The following is an 18,586-nucleotide window of genomic DNA, read 5'->3' as shown; positions in this document are numbered from 1 at the left end:
CCCATTCTCACTCTTTTTTCTTTCTTTTTTTATCTCTCTGTCCCTGTCTTTATTTCTCCCTCTCTCTCTCTCTGTCTCTCTCTCTCTCCTCTTCTTCTTTTTCTTCTTCTTCTACCTCTTCTTTTCGCACGCTTGCTCGCTCTCTCTCTCCCTCCCTCCCTCTCTCTGTCTGATGTGTGTATTTTGGTGGTGGGTGGGCGGGCGGTATGTTCACAGAGCGATAACAGATATCGTCTGAAATTTTCCAGTCGAATATGTTTCACACGTTGATTTGATACAGACACAGATTATTGACATAGTATCTTACTTGTGACGCAGTTATAATGAGAAAAGTATGAAGTCTCGAAAATTTATTTCTGTCATTTTTTTTGTTTGTTTGTTTGTTTTTTGTTAACTATTTGTTTTGGATCTGCCTAAGATGATTATGATCTTTCCTTGCATGTTTGCAGAGCCAACTGGTTTGCCCCCGATAGGCGGAGCAGGTGAGTCTTTTTGTGTTGCTATTTTTATTCGTTGTGCATGGCATGACAGAGGAATTATTCACATTAGTTTTAACAGTAAGAATCAACAGACGTCAGCACAAGTACATGAAACTCACAAGCACAAAACCACGCATGCATTAACACACACACGCACGCACGCACCCACACACACACACACACACACACACACACACACACACACACACACATTCACAGAGAGAGAGAGAGATTAGTATTTTTAATCAAAGAGATGTTTTGTTATCCTTTTTCTTCAGGATCTACTGTACCATTAATTTTGATGATTACCCAGTGTTGAAAGCGCGCTTATGAGGAAACTGAAAATATATCAGACTGGGTTAGCAGAAATACAGGAAAAGAGAAAGAAAGTCTCCAGTTGAGCCAATCTGGCCACCGCAGCGGTTCCTTGGGACAAGTTGCAATTGGCACAACCCCAACCTTCGGAAACCTATTTATTAGGATAGTACATAAAAATGATAGCTTGCGGAGCTCAGCTTGAAGTGCGCTGAACAAGGGGTCATTTAAAACCGTTGCTTGTAGAGAGTACCAGTAAGGAACTGAAGCTTTGTTTACACTGTTCTGACCTGGATCGAAATGTCTGAATTTATGCCTTTGACTTGCCCTAGCATTTGTGCTTGCTGGTAACAAGTAGTCGACTGGTCTCATATCCAAAATGCTGTTGTTGACCTTATAGTGCATTGTTAGTTATATCTTCTGTCGTCTGGCCTCTAAATCTTCAAGCAAAGATGTGACATTGCATGTATTGTGGTATCTGTCACATACCTGGCAGCTTTTCTCTGTACTATCTGGATCATCTGTATCGTACTAAGTTTTGTAGGTATTTGATTTTGTGATGCTGGAAGGTGTTATCATATTCCTAGGAATCCCAGGACACTATTTGCTTTCTCCATTATTTTGCCCATGTGCTGTATCCACTGTAGATCTGAGGTGATGGTAACTTCCGGATATTTTGCTGATGTTGATGCTTCCTTCGTGCCTTTTCATCTTGAACTGGAATTTCCTGGGGTGACAAGTTGTGATTACACTGAGGATGCTACATTTTTGTGGATGAAATTCCATCCCATATGTATTCTTCCAGTCCTCTTATTTAGAGAGACCATCTTGGAGTTTCATACAATCAGCCTGAGATGTTGTCTGTTTATACACGACGCAGATTGTCTGCAAAAAAAGCCTGCTTCTGTATCTCCAATTCTTTGCAGTTCATAATTGAACTGTTATCTTTATTTTGTTATTTAACCAGATTAGCATTGCTTTATTAAGTAAAACATCATATTGATCTGTTATCATATGATCTGTTATCAATTTACCACTATTTCCAGGTTCGTGCTCCGATGTCAAGGTGGACATGGTGTTCGTACTGGATGCTTCTACCAGTGTCACGGAGCTGAACTTCCTCATCATGAAGGACTTCATCAAGGACTTCCTCTTCAATGCTAACATTGATGATGACAACGTCCGTGTAGGAATCATTATCTACAGCACTGAGGACCACCTGCAGTTCCATCTCAACTCACACAAAACTAAATTAGATGTGTATAATGCCATCGATGCAATACCCTACCGCTATGGAAGTACCAACACAGCTGATGCTCTGAACACCATGAGGACACAGATGTACACAGCAGCCAATGGTGACCGTCCCGACATTCCCAATGTGGCCATCGTCATCACTGATGGTGTGTCCAACATCAACTCACGACGGACCATCCCAGAAGCAGAAGAGGCACGAGCACAAGGCATCCACATCTACGCCATTGGTATCGGCCTGACAGACACCACAGAGTTGGATGGCATTGCAAGCAAACCAGTGGACGAGAATCGCTTCTCTGTTCAAGAATTCAGCGAGCTCCGAAATCTCAGGGAGACGGTGTTTCTCTCTCTCTGTGCTGGTAAGTATGTACAAAAGGTATTGTAGCCAAGGGGGTTCGATTACCCTTTAAACTGATTAGTCAGTAGGTCTTGTACGTACTCATACAAATGGTAATTAAGATAACTGGTTCACTTTTCATTGCCATTTGTTTTCATGTCTCTCTTTTTTTCTGACTCAAACCAGTGGCAAAATGCTCAGTCGCTTTGATCATTGGTATCGTTGTCTTCATTGTGTGAATATTGGTATCAAAATGATGGAACTAAAAATATACTTTTCAATTTGAAGTGCATCACTCTAATACATGTTTGAAATCTTCACAGTTAATGTTCTTTCGGGAAATTTCCAGCTGCACCAGCAACTTTACCACCAACTACAGTTGGTAAGTAAACTGTATGTCCTTGTCCTTTGTTTGCCAGCTGACTGCAATTTTATATGAACAGTCGTGTCAATGTTTTTATTTCTTATTTGATAAGGTACATGCGTGTGCGTCCACGTGTGTATGTCCATGTATGTTCTTTGAAACTGCCCAACTTGTTCTTGTATACAGTTTCGCTGTCATTACTTTTGCTTCATATTTATTGGATGCCAGTCAATTTATTTTGAAAGAATGGTTGTTTGAATCTTAATGATTTGTTAGTCTAATGTAACTGGAGTACGGTTTCAGAATGTAATGACGCTATGGTGGACATGGTGTTCGTACTGGATGCCTCTACCAGTGTAACGGAGCTGAACTTCCTCATCATGAAGGACTTCATCAAAGACTTCCTCTTCAATGCCAACATTGACGGTGGCAACGTCCGCGTAGGAATCATTATCTACAGCACTGAGGACCACCTGCAGTTCCATCTCAACTCACACACAACTAAATTAGATGTGTATAATGCCATCGATGCTATTCCTTACCGTCACGGAAGTACCAACACAGCTGACGCTCTGAACACCATGAGGACACAGATGTACACAGCAGCCAATGGTGACCGTCCTGACGTTCCCAATGTGGCCATCGTCATCACTGATGGTGTGTCCAACATCAACTCACGACGGACCATACCAGAAGCTGAATCGGCGCGAAAACAAGGCATCCACATCTACGCCATTGGTATCGGCCTGACAGACACCACAGAGTTGGATGGCATCGCCAGTAAACCAGTGGAAAAGAATCGTTTCAGTGTTAAAGAGTTCAGTGAGCTGAGGAATCTGCAAACCAAAGTCTTCACTGCACTCTGTTTGAGTAAGTAATATTTAATGCATCTCTTTATGTGCAGTGAGCGAATGTTGTTTTTGCTCATTGATTTTCGATTGATTGCTCACTGAAATAGCATATCTGTAATGCCATAAATGTTATGACATTTTTTTCTGGTGAGTGAAAATTTCAATTTTCTATAGTGTCTTTATATTCGCCAGTCTAAATATTTTTTCTTCCCATAAGTATGACTTAGAACTTGTTTGCCAAAGTGTGGAAGTAAACATCAGAACTGATCAGCCTTCATACCGGTCATGAATGGTTTTCTTGATGTTGGAAAATTATCTTAAGTTTGTGTTTAAATATGATTAATTTTTATTGTCTATATGTGGGTCTCTTAATGTGAGCAGATGTACTCTTGTGACACGGCACGGTTGGTTGCAGGATTTTACAGGACTAAACAAGAATGTGAAATGACATATTTGTTTGACTTGGCTATAAATAGCATGCCCATGTTTTTCAGTCAACAAATGATGAATGGGTAGGAATCTGTTTTCAAGATTCTTACTCATGAGAAAACCCAAAAGTTTATTCATGATCAGATAGAATCAATTCTGGCACACTTACGATTTGATAAAATCAAGTTTGAGAAACGTTGAAATGTGTTTGGAATAGTCAGAATTGTCTTATTGTCACTCTCTGGTATGTTTCAGGGGCCTCACCACCACCTCCGACAAAACCACCACCCACAAAACCAGTCCCTGTCGGTAAGATTAAATCCTGATTCGTGTTGTTGTCCACTATGGTATTGTCAGTAGTGATTTAGATATGTGCGCAGATGCATGTGAGTGTGTCCATTTAATGTATATCCACATTTAGTGATTCTAGATCAAACAGAATGAATCAACTTCTTAAAAAGCAATGGCAAATGTTTCTGGAATTACTTACGTGTGCTGGGATGAGTGGTGAGTGTACACACACACACACACACACACACACACACACACACATATATATATATATATATATATGTATATATATACATACATACATATATGGAGAGAGAGAGAGAGAGATTCATACACATACACTCACCACTCACTCCAACATACAAACGCAATTCCAGAAACGTGTGTGTGTGTGTGAGCGAGGGAGATAGAGAGGGTCCACTTTCTAACCTCCTCCACCCTGCTTTCTTACCTAATATTTAGTGAAACATCCAGAATGCCTGGCCATATTTTTAACTTGAATAATTGGTCTGGTTTTGGTTTTTACCTTTTTCTCATCCAGGTATTTGTATGTCTACAGAGATAATTGGTCAGCAGAAATGGAGTTCATCATCATCAAATTCATTTCGCAAATCTAGGAATAATGTTTCATTTTATGGATGTGTTATTGATATTATACTTCAAGAGTCCACTAGTTCCCTGTGAGCATGATTATCACTACCGTGTTATTCGACACATGTATTCTTTCGGTGTGTGTTACACAATATTCAAGTAATAAAATCATAGGAAAAGCAAAGAAGATTTTTTTCTTAGATAAGTCATACAAAACAAATACCTTTCTTGCATTTCAGAATGCAATGATGCCCTGGTAGACATGGTATTTGTACTGGATGCCTCTACCAGTGTCACGGAGCTGAACTTCCTCATCATGAAGGACTTCATCAAAGACTTCCTCTTCAATGCTAACATCGATGATGGCAACGTCCGTGTAGGAATCATTATCTACAGCACTGAGGACCACCTGCAGTTCCATCTCAACTCACACACAACTAAATTAGATGTGTATAATGCCATTGATGCTATTCCTTACCGTCACGGAAGTACCAACACAGCTGACGCTCTGAACACCATGAGGACACAGATGTACACAGCAGCCAATGGTGACCGTCCTGACGTTCCCAATGTGGCCATCATCATCACTGATGGTGTGTCCAACATCAACTCACGACGGACCATACCAGAAGCTGAATCGGCGCGAAAACAAGGCATCCACATCTACGCCATTGGCATCGGCCTGACAGACACCACAGAATTGGATGGCATCGCCAGTAAACCAGTGGACGAGAACCGCTTCAGTGTCAAAGAGTTCAGTGAACTAAGAAATCTCCAGCACAACGTTTTTGCTGCACTTTGTGAACGTAAGTCAGTTGGGTTTTTTTTGACTGAATCATTGAACCACAATGTAAAGAATTCAAGACAATTTGATTATATGTAAAACCCTGTTTTGGTTGTCTGCATATACGTGTGTGTGGGGGTGTGGGGGCTTGAGTGTATAAATTAACATTGGCAGTTTTTCAGCAACCACATATGGAGAAAAAAACAATCGAGACAAGATGGCACATATTAATATGATATAATTAACATTCTGTTCATGCATGTTGTTCGAGAAAATCACGTTGCCACACTCACGCTAATCATTCATTATTTTTTTGGATGAATATAATCGTGAAAAACAAAATTGGCAGCCAGCTCCATTCAAAACAAACTTTCAAAAATGACAGCCTTGCAGAAAAAAATAGATCAGCCATCGCTAAAAATGAAGTCGCAAAATATTCGTTAATTGTTTTTTGTTTTGTTTTTTAATTGTTGTCTTTGAACGCAGACTTAACAACGAACATATAGTCTTGCCCATTTATTTGTCTGCGGTTCTTTCATCAATTGCAAAAAAAGAAAAAGAAAAATCCAGAAAATCAGGAATGACGAAATCAAATACATTTGAGCCCAGCAATTTTCGAGTGCATTGTAATGTTTTCAAGAACAAATTTCGAGCAGTGGGCATTCTATTTTGAGTAGTAAAGGGTATGTTATTGTTTTTTTGTGTTTTTTTTTAAATGAGACAATGAGAAGTAAAGTTTGTAGTTTCATATATTTTTTAAACCTTCAGTCAAAGCGCCTTCTTAATAACCTGTATTTTTGATAGCGCTTGTATCAAGCGCAATTCACGTCTAGTAATACTCAGTGAAATATACATTTCAGAGACTGTTGTTGACAAAGAGACTGGTGTGGATTTGGTCTTCATGCTGGATGGTACAGTCAACAACCGGATCTTTAACTGGATGAAAAACTTTGTGCGCGATTTTGCCAGTAAGCTGAACGTGGACGGTGGGGAGCACCGTGTGGGCGCCATGATTTACACCTCCAGACCAGATGGACAGTTCCAACTCAACAGATACAACTTCCAGAATGAGGTTACCTGTAACTTTGTTTTTCTGACAAAACACTGGAAAGTGTTTCACATGTTGATCTTTTCTAAGAAATCAAGTCTAAAGAAAATATACAAGGAGATAATGTGGGTGTTCAAAATGCAGTTAGTGGTTTGAAATAATCATAATTGAAACGAGTGATAGATAAGAGTTAGTAGAGTTTAAGTTCTGGGATTGTTGTAAATAGGTGAGCATTTTTCAGACATGTTCTGTTTCAGGAGGTCTTTTATCATTAAATTTTATGGAAACAGATTTCAGGCGTGGATATTATCCACGAGATCAAAACACCAGGCTTGATCAAGGCCTGATCAGTGTGTTTGGTTTATACGATTATCAGGCATCTGCTCCTTATTTTCTTTTTTTCTTTTTTTTACAACTGATGTGGTGTAGCATATATGCATCAATATCAAATTTGAAATGAAGCTTATACACATGATAAACAATAAAATGCTGTCAAGGTACCGTCCTCATTAAACAGTCTTTGTTAACTGTTTTTGCACCATCACAGCAAATTAAAAGGAATCGCCATGTGAATTTCAGATTGTTCACTTCACCCAAACGCAACCAGCATGAAATAACAATTATGTTGATAATAATAACGATGATGATGATGATAGTAATAATGCTATTAATGATAGTACTACTACTACTACTACTACTAATGATAATAATAATGATGATGAATATAATGATAATAATACTGATAATTGTTTGAGAATTATTATGGCTCTATGCTACTAACAGTAATATATCCAAGTCATAATACAAGAATCAAGTAAAATCAATCCATGATGACAAATACCTAAATCGCGTAAATATTGTCAAGGGAATTGCCCTTGGCCGTTTGTCTTCCAGCAGAAAGGGGATGGTCCTGCAGAATGTTGTCAGATCTGATGTATTTTCCAACCAGGGCAACAGGGAACAAGAGACACAACAGCTTGTGCATGTGTTGCATGAATCTCTGTTGTCTGATCTGAGACAGAAAAGACCACCTGGTCATGCTGTGGTGCTCACGTAGTGAGCTATTGTTCTGTTGTGTCTTCTCTTTGTTTATGTTCACGCACATGCCTGTGCTGTAAATCAGTAGTCTTTTGAGCATCAGAAGACCAAGTCGTTAGCATGCAGGGCCACTGATATCCTCTTTTACAGCTCTGAGACGAGGTAGTTAATGAAGATAAGGAACAAGAACAGCAAGAGAAGTTGATATCTGAAGAATCCATGATGGTTTATTATAAACAATGTTCTGTCTTTCAGTAGTTACTTTTCGCGTATAAAAAGCTTGCGTCCTTTGTATAGATAGTCATAGAAGAGACAAGACTTATTTTACACCTTTATTATGGGTAGCCATATTTGTAAGGACCGTTGTGATATCGGTTTTTGGTCCTTTTTTTATGAAGGGCAGAGGCATTTTGATACAAACAGTGAGATTTCTGTTTACTAGCAAATTAGAATTTCTACATTATTGCAGCAACCATATTTTTATGATCTTTAATACAGATTTGTTCTTGTTAACTACAGGGTATTGTAGATATAGCATGAATGTTTGAGTAGTCTTTTGAGCACCAGAAGGAAGGCGAGGTGAGTTTTCTGTTTACCAGATAAGCCTAAAGTAGTGTATGTCACATGTTTTACCTGTTGATGGGCAGGTAATTGGGGCAGTGAATAGATTCCGTGGCACCGGTCGAGGGCGTGTGGACACAGCCAAGGCATTTGACTACGTAGGGAACACCATGTTCACTGCAGCTAATGGCGACCGGCCTCGTGCCCGCAACAACATTGTCTTGCTGACTGGCAATGAAAAGAGTCTGAATTCTGAGAGAGCAGTGGCAGCTGCAAAGCGTCTCAAGGTATGTTCTGAGATCATGCATGTTTGTATGGTATATGGCTGTGCATGTGTGTGATTGTGCTTTCTTTAGTTTTATTATTCTATGTTTAAATCATTTGTTTCATTGTTTATTTCTTCTTTTATCTGATGAGGTATAATCTTATATTTGACCGATTGCTTTTATTATGGTGTTCGATTGTCTGCATGTTCATTCAGCCAGTAGCTTATTTTGCTGTTGGCATCCAGCAAATCATTATGTTTTTCCTCAGTTTTCGCTCTGCCCTAGTGCCATCGTTTCCAAGCAGTTTTCATCGTTTCCTCAGTTTGTAATGCCGCGCAGATTCATTGTGTGATAGCACAACATAGGGAAATGACAATGTCACATACATTTTGTACTGAAAAGCAGTCACCATTTTGCGCTTTAAATTGTTTACAATACTGATTCACCATATAAAGTGAACTTCCCTTTTCCTACTGCAATGAACCTCTCAAAACAGTCTTCTATGATACACCAGTTTATTACATTCTCCATTTGTACTAACTATAGGTGATGAAGATGGAAATAGATTCGAAGATGTGATGATAGATCAACAGTCACAGCTTATTTTCTTTAAATGATGATTGATGACAGACCTTTTGATGTCAGTTTTGTTTTATGACGTATTGTATTATTATTTCCTTTCAAAATATATTACGCCATCAGCCGATCACAATAAATAAAAATGTAGTATTGTTCTTTTAGTTTAACAGCACGCTTTCAAGAGCCCCCATCAAGTGGATAACATGACTGGCATAATCCAGCTTGAAAATAATATTTCCTTATGTATACGATTTGTTCCGTTCCAGTTTTCCCTGTTTCACCCATAACATGCAAGTTCTCAGTAACAGCCATAAAGGGCCAGTTCACCAAATGGTCACATTTTTCATGAATTTTAGGAACATTTCATATGGACTGAAAGTAATATTTTGACTGGAGATGCTTTGATCTCGGCTATCAACACACACCAATCAGCTGCATGACAATGTCTGGTCCACCTGCTATACACAATCTGTAGATATGAAACAGCCCTGCATGTGATACACTATCCATGCAAAATAGAAAGTGACCAAACGCCAGTGAGGTAATGTTCCAGGATCAAGGTACTGGCGTCTACACCGTGGGTATCAATCTTGGGGACACCAAGGAGATTGACGCAGTGTCCTCCAAACCCCTTTCCTGGTACCAGACCCTCATCAATTCCCAGTCAGAGCTAAATCAAGTCCCGGGCATCTATTCCAACAGAATTGGACAAGGTCCATTGTTTTATCTGTTTTGAGTTTTTTTTTTTTTTTTCACTTTCTAGTCAAGGGTGTGTGTGTAAACAAATGCATGTGTGCATGTGTGTAAATTGATGTGTGCATGTTAGTTTGTATGCAGTGACCGAGAGAGAGAGAGAGTGAGTGTGTGTGTGTGTAAGTTTGTGTGTATGTATTCATGCGTGCGTGTGTATGTGAGTATTTTCAGGTGCACATGCATGAGGACGTATATTTGTATATATGTCTATTTGAGCACTTGCACACACATGAGCACGTGTGTTTACAGATGTATGTCTTTTGTATAATTTAAATCTACAAGCCATTCGCACATATGTGTCAGATATCTTACATTCCTCAGACAGTGATTAACATTATATGGCACCTCATGTACTGGTGCCAACTGTCCTTCACATCAACACATGTGCTTCTGACACAACAAAAGGAGAATGTCCACATATGATAGCAGCATCTGTCAGAACTGAATAAGGAAAAAATTTGATAATCATTTAAAAGTTTACACTGACAGCTCGGTTCTGGATGAGAACAGTGCTGGATCTGTTTTTTTGTGTGTGATTTCCAGCCTGAAAACAAAAATCATATTACTTATGTAAAGGACATTCAATTTTTGCAGCTGAGTTGGTGGCCATCCTTATGGCGTTAAGTCATTTTGTTCAAATACCAATGAAAAGTAATACCCTATTTTGTGTTGATTCTCAATCAGTTTTAAAAACTTGCTTCATTTTGAGAATAATCGGAGAGAATATTTATTGTTTGAAATTAAGTATTTATTACACTCCCTGTTCATGAAAGGTGCAAATGTTGATTTTTATTGGATACCATCTAATACTGGATTCCTTTATAATGACCAAGCAGACAGAACAGCAAAAAGTGGAGCAAAGAATTATACAGATAGTATTCAAGTGTATTGCCCATTGTCATACAAGGAATTAAGTAATATACTAGAAAGAGACTTTATAGATGCTTTCATTCACGTCTGAAACCTCATCAGATACAGAATATTAGCATGTAATGGAAGCAGACGAGGTGGGTTATTGTGTCAGTTACTGGAATTTAGTGTGCGATGCAGTCGTTCATTTCATATGGTTGATAATCGACTAACTGATTTAGTGACAGGTTTTAAAAACTCATGACTGCCATAGGCGCAGTACATACAAAGTAACACAACTAATGACATCTTCAAAAGAAGGGAAATAACTGTCGAATGCTGAAAATTAACTAATTTGATCTAGAGTGGTACATCTCCAGATTGTTTTCCCAGTTTGTGGTTTATTGTTCCGGATATTGATTTATGACTTGAAACAAAACTACTGTTTTTACCCAGCAGTCAGTGGGCTTCAGAGGCAGAACTAAACGAAATGCTGAACTTGCACCACTAAAAGATTGAAAGAGATACTATGTTTGAATTCTTTCTATCTTATCTGTTTTTACATGCAAACTTATTGTCGATATATGCGTCTGCATTTGATGGTGTACGTATATAGATATGGTTGTTGTTTTTATTTACCATGTGTGTGGTGAATGCCAGCATGTGGTATTTGTGTCATGATTATATCACAGGAGTATGGTGTTGGCAGTTGCATCAATCAACATCTACTAAGATTCTTTTATGTCGTTGATTTCTCCCCAGTAGTCAGTTAGCTCATCAGAGCAGGGGCTCGATGTTTTTATGACATTCTGTGAAGAAGCCTCTGTTCTATGAAGAAGCTTTGTGTTCAGCCTGTGTATGTCTATTTCCTGATTTTTATTTTGTAGAACCACCACCAACCACTGCACCTGGCAGACAACCAGGTAAATACCTTTCATGTGTATTTAATTCTGTCAGTTAAGTGTGTTGCTGGCTAGTTCTTTTCTATGACTTGTTTTCTGTAATTCTGTTCAAGTGTTATGCTTGCTAGAATAGTTTTTTTTTCTTCATAATTTAGGTGCATATGTTATGTATCATGTGAAATGCATCGAGATACTTTTCATAAGAACTATGTTATAATATGCGATTGATACATATCAGACTTTGACTGGCAGAGTTTATGTTTCTGAGTTCAAGTGTGTATGATCATGGTACCACTAGTATCAGACAATTATTAGTATTTGTTTTGTTATTGAGAGTAATCATTGAATTTTACTTTTGTAGACATTTGTAGTGGCCAGATATACAATTACTATATGATAAAACAAGTACAACTTTAAAATAGCAAACAGCATTTGATGTCGTCAGGTGGCTAGAAACCTGCATTGCTGTTGATTTTAAGTCTTACCTAGCATGCCACATGATATCGTCGTGGGCCCATACCTAATATGTGCTCCCCAATAAAAGATAGTTCCTTTGCCCCTGCATGAATAGCTGTGGACACCGCATATTTAGACATGAGATTAGCACAGTAATGGAAAATGAAGGCACATAAAAATTAAAGTCATTATGAGAGCATAGCAAAAATGACGGTGGAAAAGAACACTATTTGCACTATGATCTTCAAAGATGATAAGAATGATGCTGTGGAAATAATCACAGTACCTGTGTTTATCATGATTCATGTCTAATGATACCCAGTGAAACATGCATTTCAGTTCAAAAAGAGACTGGTGTGGATTTGGTCTTCATGCTGGATGGCACAGTCAACAACCAGATCTTTAACTGGATGAAAAACTTCGTGCGTGATTTTGCTGGTCGGCTGAATGTGGACAGTGGAGACCACCGTGTGGGCGCCATGATTTACACCTCCAGACCAGATGGACAGTTCCAACTCAACAGATACAACTTCCAGGATGAGGTTACTTGTTATTTTAGTTTTCCTAACTGGTTAAATCACTGGAAAGTGTTTCAAATTGAAATGTTCATTAAAAAAAAAAGTTTGAATATAACATACTTGATTTTTGAAATGCTGTGGATTTTTCAAAATGCAATAAATTGTTCAGGATATTACTAAAACAAGTGATAGATAAAAGTCTGCAGAATTACAGTTTGCAACAAATAGACTAGTATTCAGTCAAGTAGCACACTTAAGTCGTGGATATTATACCCAAGACTGCATGGGTGATGGGAAGCATTTAGTTTCTGCCTTGATGAAATACATTTTGAAAATTGCTCATGGACCATCACTGCAAACTAATATCACTGTTTGAACCCCCAAACATCGATTTCAGTACAACACAATCAGCTAGAAATAATAGTAATTACGATTATAAATGCAGCAGTCATATCCTTATATTATGTTCCTTTATACAAATTTGTTCTTATACACTAAAAGGTTTTACTGATTAAGCATGAAGAATAGACATAACATAACGCAGACTATATATCAAAATATAGGGAGATGGCGAGGTTAGTTTTCTGTCTCCCAGCTAAGCCAGAGGTGATGTGTATCACAGATTTATGTTGTTGATGGACAGGTGATTGGGGCAGTGGATGGATTCCGTGGCACCGGTCGAGGGCGTGTGGACACAGCCAAGGCATTTGACTACGTGGGGAACACCATGTTCACTGCAGCTAATGGTGATCGGCCTCGTGCCAGCAACAACATTGTCTTGCTGACTGGAAATGAAAAGAGTCTGAATTCTGAGAGAGCTATGGCAGCTGCCAGACGTCTTAAGGTACTGTGTGTGTGTAGATGTGTGTGTGTGTGTGTGTGTGTGTGTGCTTGATTGTTATATCATGTATGACCATAGCATATTTGGTTGATTATTTCCTTTATTCATAGCTTCCTTCAACTTATCAGTTATTTTTTTCTGAATTTTGACTGGTTGCTTTCATTATGGTGCGTGATCCTCTTTATACTCTTTTAGCTAATTATATCTGTGATGTGAAACCCAGAAGCTCGTTAATTTATTATCATCTTCTGCGCTGATCCAGTGTTGTCATTTTGACTGTAAAACAACAACAACCTGTCTTTATTGACAAAAAAATTGTCTTTTGTCACGTCTGTTATGACACCTATAAAAGAGACATCATCACAATCTACACAGACAGATTACTTATAGTGATATTTTTGGCTGCAGATGTTTTATACTCGGTAAACAACACATTTCAACTTTGCAGTATATTTAAATATAAAACATCCCTACATTTGAAACACTTCCCACACAAAATCGAAGGTGACCAATGCCAGGGAGGTAATGTTTCAGGATCAAGGTACTGGCATCTACACCGTGGGTATCAATCTTGGTGACACCAAGGAGATTGACGCTGTGTCCTCCAAACCCCTTTCCTGGTACCAGACCCTCATCAATTCCCAGTCAGAGCTAAATCAAGTCCCGGGCATCTATTCCAACAGAATTGGACAAGGTCCATTGTTTTATCTGTTTTAAGTAGTTTTTTTTTTTTTCACTTTCTAGTCAAGGGTGTGTGTGTAAACAAATGCATGTGTGCATGTGTGTAAATTGATGTGTGCATGTTAGTTTGTATGCAGTGACCGAGAGAGAGAGAGAGTGAGTGTGTGTGTGTGTAAGTTTGTGTGTATGTATTCATGCGTGCGTGTGTATGTGAGTATTTTCAGGTGCACATGCATGAGGACGTATATTTGTATATATGTCTATTTGAGCACTTGCACACACATGAGCACGTGTGTTTACAGATGTATGTCTTTTGTATAATTTAAATCTACAAACCATTCGCACATATGTGTCAGATATCTTACATTCCTCAGACATTGATTAACATTATATGGCACCTCATGTACTGGTGCCAACTGTCCTTCACATCAACACATGTGCTTCTGACACAACAAAAGGAGAATGTCCACATATGATAGCAGCATCTGTCAGAACTGAATAAGGAAAAAATTTGATAATCATTTAAAAGTTTACACTGACAGCTCGGTTCTGGATGAGAACAGTGCTGGATCTGTTTTTTTGTGTGTGATTTCCAGCCTGAAAACAGAAAAATCATATTACTTATGTAAAGGACATTCAATTTTTGCAGCTGAGTTGGTGGCCATCCTTATGGCGTTAAGTCATTTTGTTCAAATACCAATGAAAAGTAATACCCTATTTTGTGTTGATTCTCAATCAGTTTTAAAAACTTGCTTCATTTTGAGAATAATCGGAGAGAATATTTATTGTTTGAAATTAAGTATTTATTACACTCCCTGTTCATGAAAGGTGCAAATGTTGATTTTTATTGGATACCATCTAATACTGGATTCCTTTATAATGACCAAGCAGACAGAACAGCAAAAAGTGGAGCAAAGAATTATACAGATAGTATTCAAGTGTATTGCCCATTGTCATACAAGGAATTAAGTAATATACTAGAAAGAGACTTTATAGATGCTTTCATTCACGTCTGAAACCTCATCAGATACAGAATATTAGCATGTAATGGAAGCAGACGAGGTGGGTTATTGTGTCAGTTACTGGAATTTAGTGTGCGATGCAGTCGTTCATTTCATATGGTTGATAATCGACTAACTGATTTAGTGACAGGTTTTAAAAACTCATGACTGCCATAGGCGCAGTACATACAAAGTAACACAACTAATGACATCTTCAAAAGAAGGGAAATAACTGTCGAATGCTGAAAATTAACTAATTTGATCTAGAGTGGTACATCTCCAGATTGTTTTCCCAGTTTGTGGTTTATTGTTCCGGATATTGATTTATGACTTGAAACAAAACTACTGTTTTTACCCAGCAGTCAGTGGGCTTCAGAGGCAGAACTAAACGAAATGCTGAACTTGCACCACTAAAAGATTGAAAGAGATACTATGTTTGAATTCTTTCTATCTTATCTGTTTTTACATGCAAACTTATTGTCGATATATGCGTCTGCATTTGATGGTGTACGTATATAGATATGGTTGTTGTTTTTATTTACCATGTGTGTGGTGAATGCCAGCATGTGGTATTTGTGTCATGATTATATCACAGGAGTATGGTGTTGGCAGTTGCATCAATCAACATCTACTAAGATTCTTTTATGTCGTTGATTTCTCCCCAGTAGTCAGTTAGCTCATCAGAGCAGGGGCTCGATGTTTTTATGACATTCTGTGAAGAAGCCTCTGTTCTATGAAGAAGCTTTGTGTTCAGCCTGTGTATGTCTATTTCCTGATTTTTATTTTGTAGAACCACCACCAACCACTGCACCTGGCAGACAACCAGGTAAATACCTTTCATGTGTATTTAATTCTGTCAGTTAAGTGTGTTGCTGGCTAGTTCTTTTCTATGACTTGTTTTCTGTAATTCTGTTCAAGTGTTATGCTTGCTAGAATAGTTTTTTTTTTCTTCATAATTTAGGTGCATATGTTATGTATCATGTGAAATGCATCGAGATACTTTTCATAAGAACTATGTTATAATATGCGATTGATACATATCAGACTTTGACTGGCAGAGTTTATGTTTCTGAGTTCAAGTGTGTATGATCATGGTACCACTAGTATCAGACAATTATTAGTATTTGTTTTGTTATTGAGAGTAATCATTGAATTTTACTTTTGTAGACATTTGTAGTGGCCAGATATACAATTACTATATGATAAAACAAGTACAACTTTAAAATAGCAAACAGCACTTGATGTCGTCAGGTGGCTAGAAACCTGCATTGCTGTTGATTTTAAGTCATACCTAGCATGCCACACGATATCGTCGTGGGCCCATACCTAATATGTGCTCCCCAATAAAAGATAGTTCCTTTGCCCCTGCATGAATAGCTGTGGACACCGCATATTTAGACATGAGATTAGCACAGTAATGGAAAATGAAGGCACATAAAAATTAAAGTCATTATGAGAGCATAGCAAAAATGACGGTGGAAAAGAACACTATTTACACTATGATCTTCAAAGATGATAAGAATGATGCTGTGGAAATAATCACAGTACCTGTGTTTATCATGATTCATGTCTAATGATACCCAGTGAAACATGCATTTCAGTTCAAAAAGAGACTGGTGTGGATTTGGTCTTCATGCTGGATGGCACAGTCAACAACCAGATCTTTAACTGGATGAAAAACTTTGTGCGTGATTTTGCTGGTCGGCTGAATGTGGACAGTGGAGACCACCGTGTGGGCGCCATGATTTACACCTCCAGACCAGATGGACAGTTCCAACTCAACAGATACAACTTCCAGGATGAGGTTACTTGTTATTTTAGTTTTCCTAACTGGTTAAATCATTGGAAAGTGTTTCAAATTGAAATGTTCATTAAAAAAAAAAGTTTGAATATAACATACTTGATTTTTGAAATGCTGTGGATTTTTCAAAATGCAATAAATTGTTCAGGATATTACTAAAACGAGTGATAGATAAAAGTTTGCAGAATTACAGTTTGCAACAAATAAACTAGTATTCAGTCAAGTAGCACACTTAAGTCATGGATATTATACCCAAGACTGCATGGGTGATGGGAAGCATTTAGTTTCTGCCTTGATGAAATACATTTTGAAAATTGCTCATGGACCATCACTGCAAACTAATATCACTGTTTGAACCCCCAAACATCGATTTCATTACAACACAATCAGCTAGAAATAATAGTAATTACGATTATAAATGCAGCAGTCATATCCTTATATTATGTTCCTTTATACAAATTTGTTCTTATACACTAAAAGGTTTTACTGATTAAGCATGAAGAATAGACATGCCATAACCCAGACTATATATCAAAATATAGGGAGATGGCGAGGTTAGTTTTCTGTCTCCCAGCTAAGCCAGAGGTGATGTGTATCACAGATTTATGTTGTTGATGGACAGGTGATTGGGGCAGTGGATGGATTCCGTGGCACCGGTCGAGGGCGTGCAGACACAGCCAAGGCATTTGACTACGTGGGAAACACCATGTTCACTGCAGCTAATGGTGATCGGCCTCGTGCCAGCAACAACATTGTCTTGCTGACTGGAAATGAAAAGAGTCTGAATTCTGAGAGAGCTATGGCAGCTGCCAGACGTCTTAAGGTACTGTGTGTGTGTAGATGTGTGTGTGTGTGTGTGTGTGTGTGTGTGTGTGTGTGTGTGCTTGATTGTTATATCATGTATGACCATAGCATATTTGGTTGATTATTTCCTTTATTCATAGCTTCCTTCAACTTATCAGTTATTTTTTTCTCAGTTTTGACTGGTTGCTTTCATTATGGTGCGTGATCCTCTTTATACTCTTTTAGCTAATTATATCTGTGATGTGAAACCCAGAAGCTCGTTAATTTATTATCATCTTCTGCGCTGATCCAGTGTTGTCATTTTGACTGTAAAACAACAACAACCTGTCTTTATTGACAAAAAAATTGTCTTTTGTCACGTCTGTTATGACACCTATAAAAGAGACATCATCACAATCTACACAGACAGATTACTTATAGTGATATTTTTGGCTGCAGATGTTTTATACTCAGTAAACAACACATTTCAACTATGCAGTATATTTAAATATAAAACATCCCTACATTTGAAACACTTCCCACACAAAATTGAAGGTGACCAAACGCCAGGGAGGTAATGTTTCAGGATCAAGGTACTGGCATCTACACCGTGGGTATCAATCTTGGGGACACCAAGGAGATTGACGCAGTGTCCTCCAAACCCCTTTCCTGGTACCAGACCCTCATCAATTCAGAGTCAGAGCTCAGTCAAGTCCCGGGCATCTACTTCTACAGAATTGGACAAGGTCCTTTTTACCTGTTTCTGGGTTGTTGTTTTTTTTAGTATGGTGTCCATGTGCGTATACATATA

General features: G+C 38.2%; 1 protein-coding gene across 10 annotated transcripts in view; it reads left to right on the top strand.

Moving 5' to 3' along the window:
• The window catches only part of LOC143287281 (uncharacterized), a 224,924-nt gene that overhangs the window by 61,919 nt on the left and 144,419 nt on the right, over positions 1 to 18,586 (top strand). For all 10 annotated transcript variants that reach the window (XM_076595285.1, XM_076595233.1, XM_076595278.1 and 7 more), the window contains exons 20-36: positions 450 to 482; positions 1,841 to 2,410; positions 2,738 to 2,770; positions 3,056 to 3,622; positions 4,288 to 4,341; positions 5,154 to 5,720; positions 6,559 to 6,770; positions 8,432 to 8,632; positions 9,744 to 9,903; positions 11,680 to 11,715; positions 12,490 to 12,692; positions 13,312 to 13,512; positions 14,044 to 14,203; positions 15,982 to 16,017; positions 16,793 to 16,995; positions 17,615 to 17,815; positions 18,362 to 18,521. In XM_076595285.1, the coding sequence (XP_076451400.1) occupies positions 450 to 482; positions 1,841 to 2,410; positions 2,738 to 2,770; positions 3,056 to 3,622; positions 4,288 to 4,341; positions 5,154 to 5,720; positions 6,559 to 6,770; positions 8,432 to 8,632; positions 9,744 to 9,903; positions 11,680 to 11,715; positions 12,490 to 12,692; positions 13,312 to 13,512; positions 14,044 to 14,203; positions 15,982 to 16,017; positions 16,793 to 16,995; positions 17,615 to 17,815; positions 18,362 to 18,521 (3,597 nt within the window). The remainder of the gene's footprint in view (positions 1 to 449; positions 483 to 1,840; positions 2,411 to 2,737; positions 2,771 to 3,055; positions 3,623 to 4,287; positions 4,342 to 5,153; positions 5,721 to 6,558; positions 6,771 to 8,431; positions 8,633 to 9,743; positions 9,904 to 11,679; positions 11,716 to 12,489; positions 12,693 to 13,311; positions 13,513 to 14,043; positions 14,204 to 15,981; positions 16,018 to 16,792; positions 16,996 to 17,614; positions 17,816 to 18,361; positions 18,522 to 18,586) is intronic.

This window comes from Babylonia areolata, chromosome 1, assembly GCF_041734735.1.
Source record: "Babylonia areolata isolate BAREFJ2019XMU chromosome 1, ASM4173473v1, whole genome shotgun sequence".
Lineage (NCBI taxonomy): Eukaryota > Metazoa > Mollusca > Gastropoda > Neogastropoda > Buccinidae > Babylonia > Babylonia areolata.
Note: the sequence above shows the minus strand (reverse complement) of the source record. Positions and strands in the feature narration are given on the sequence as shown.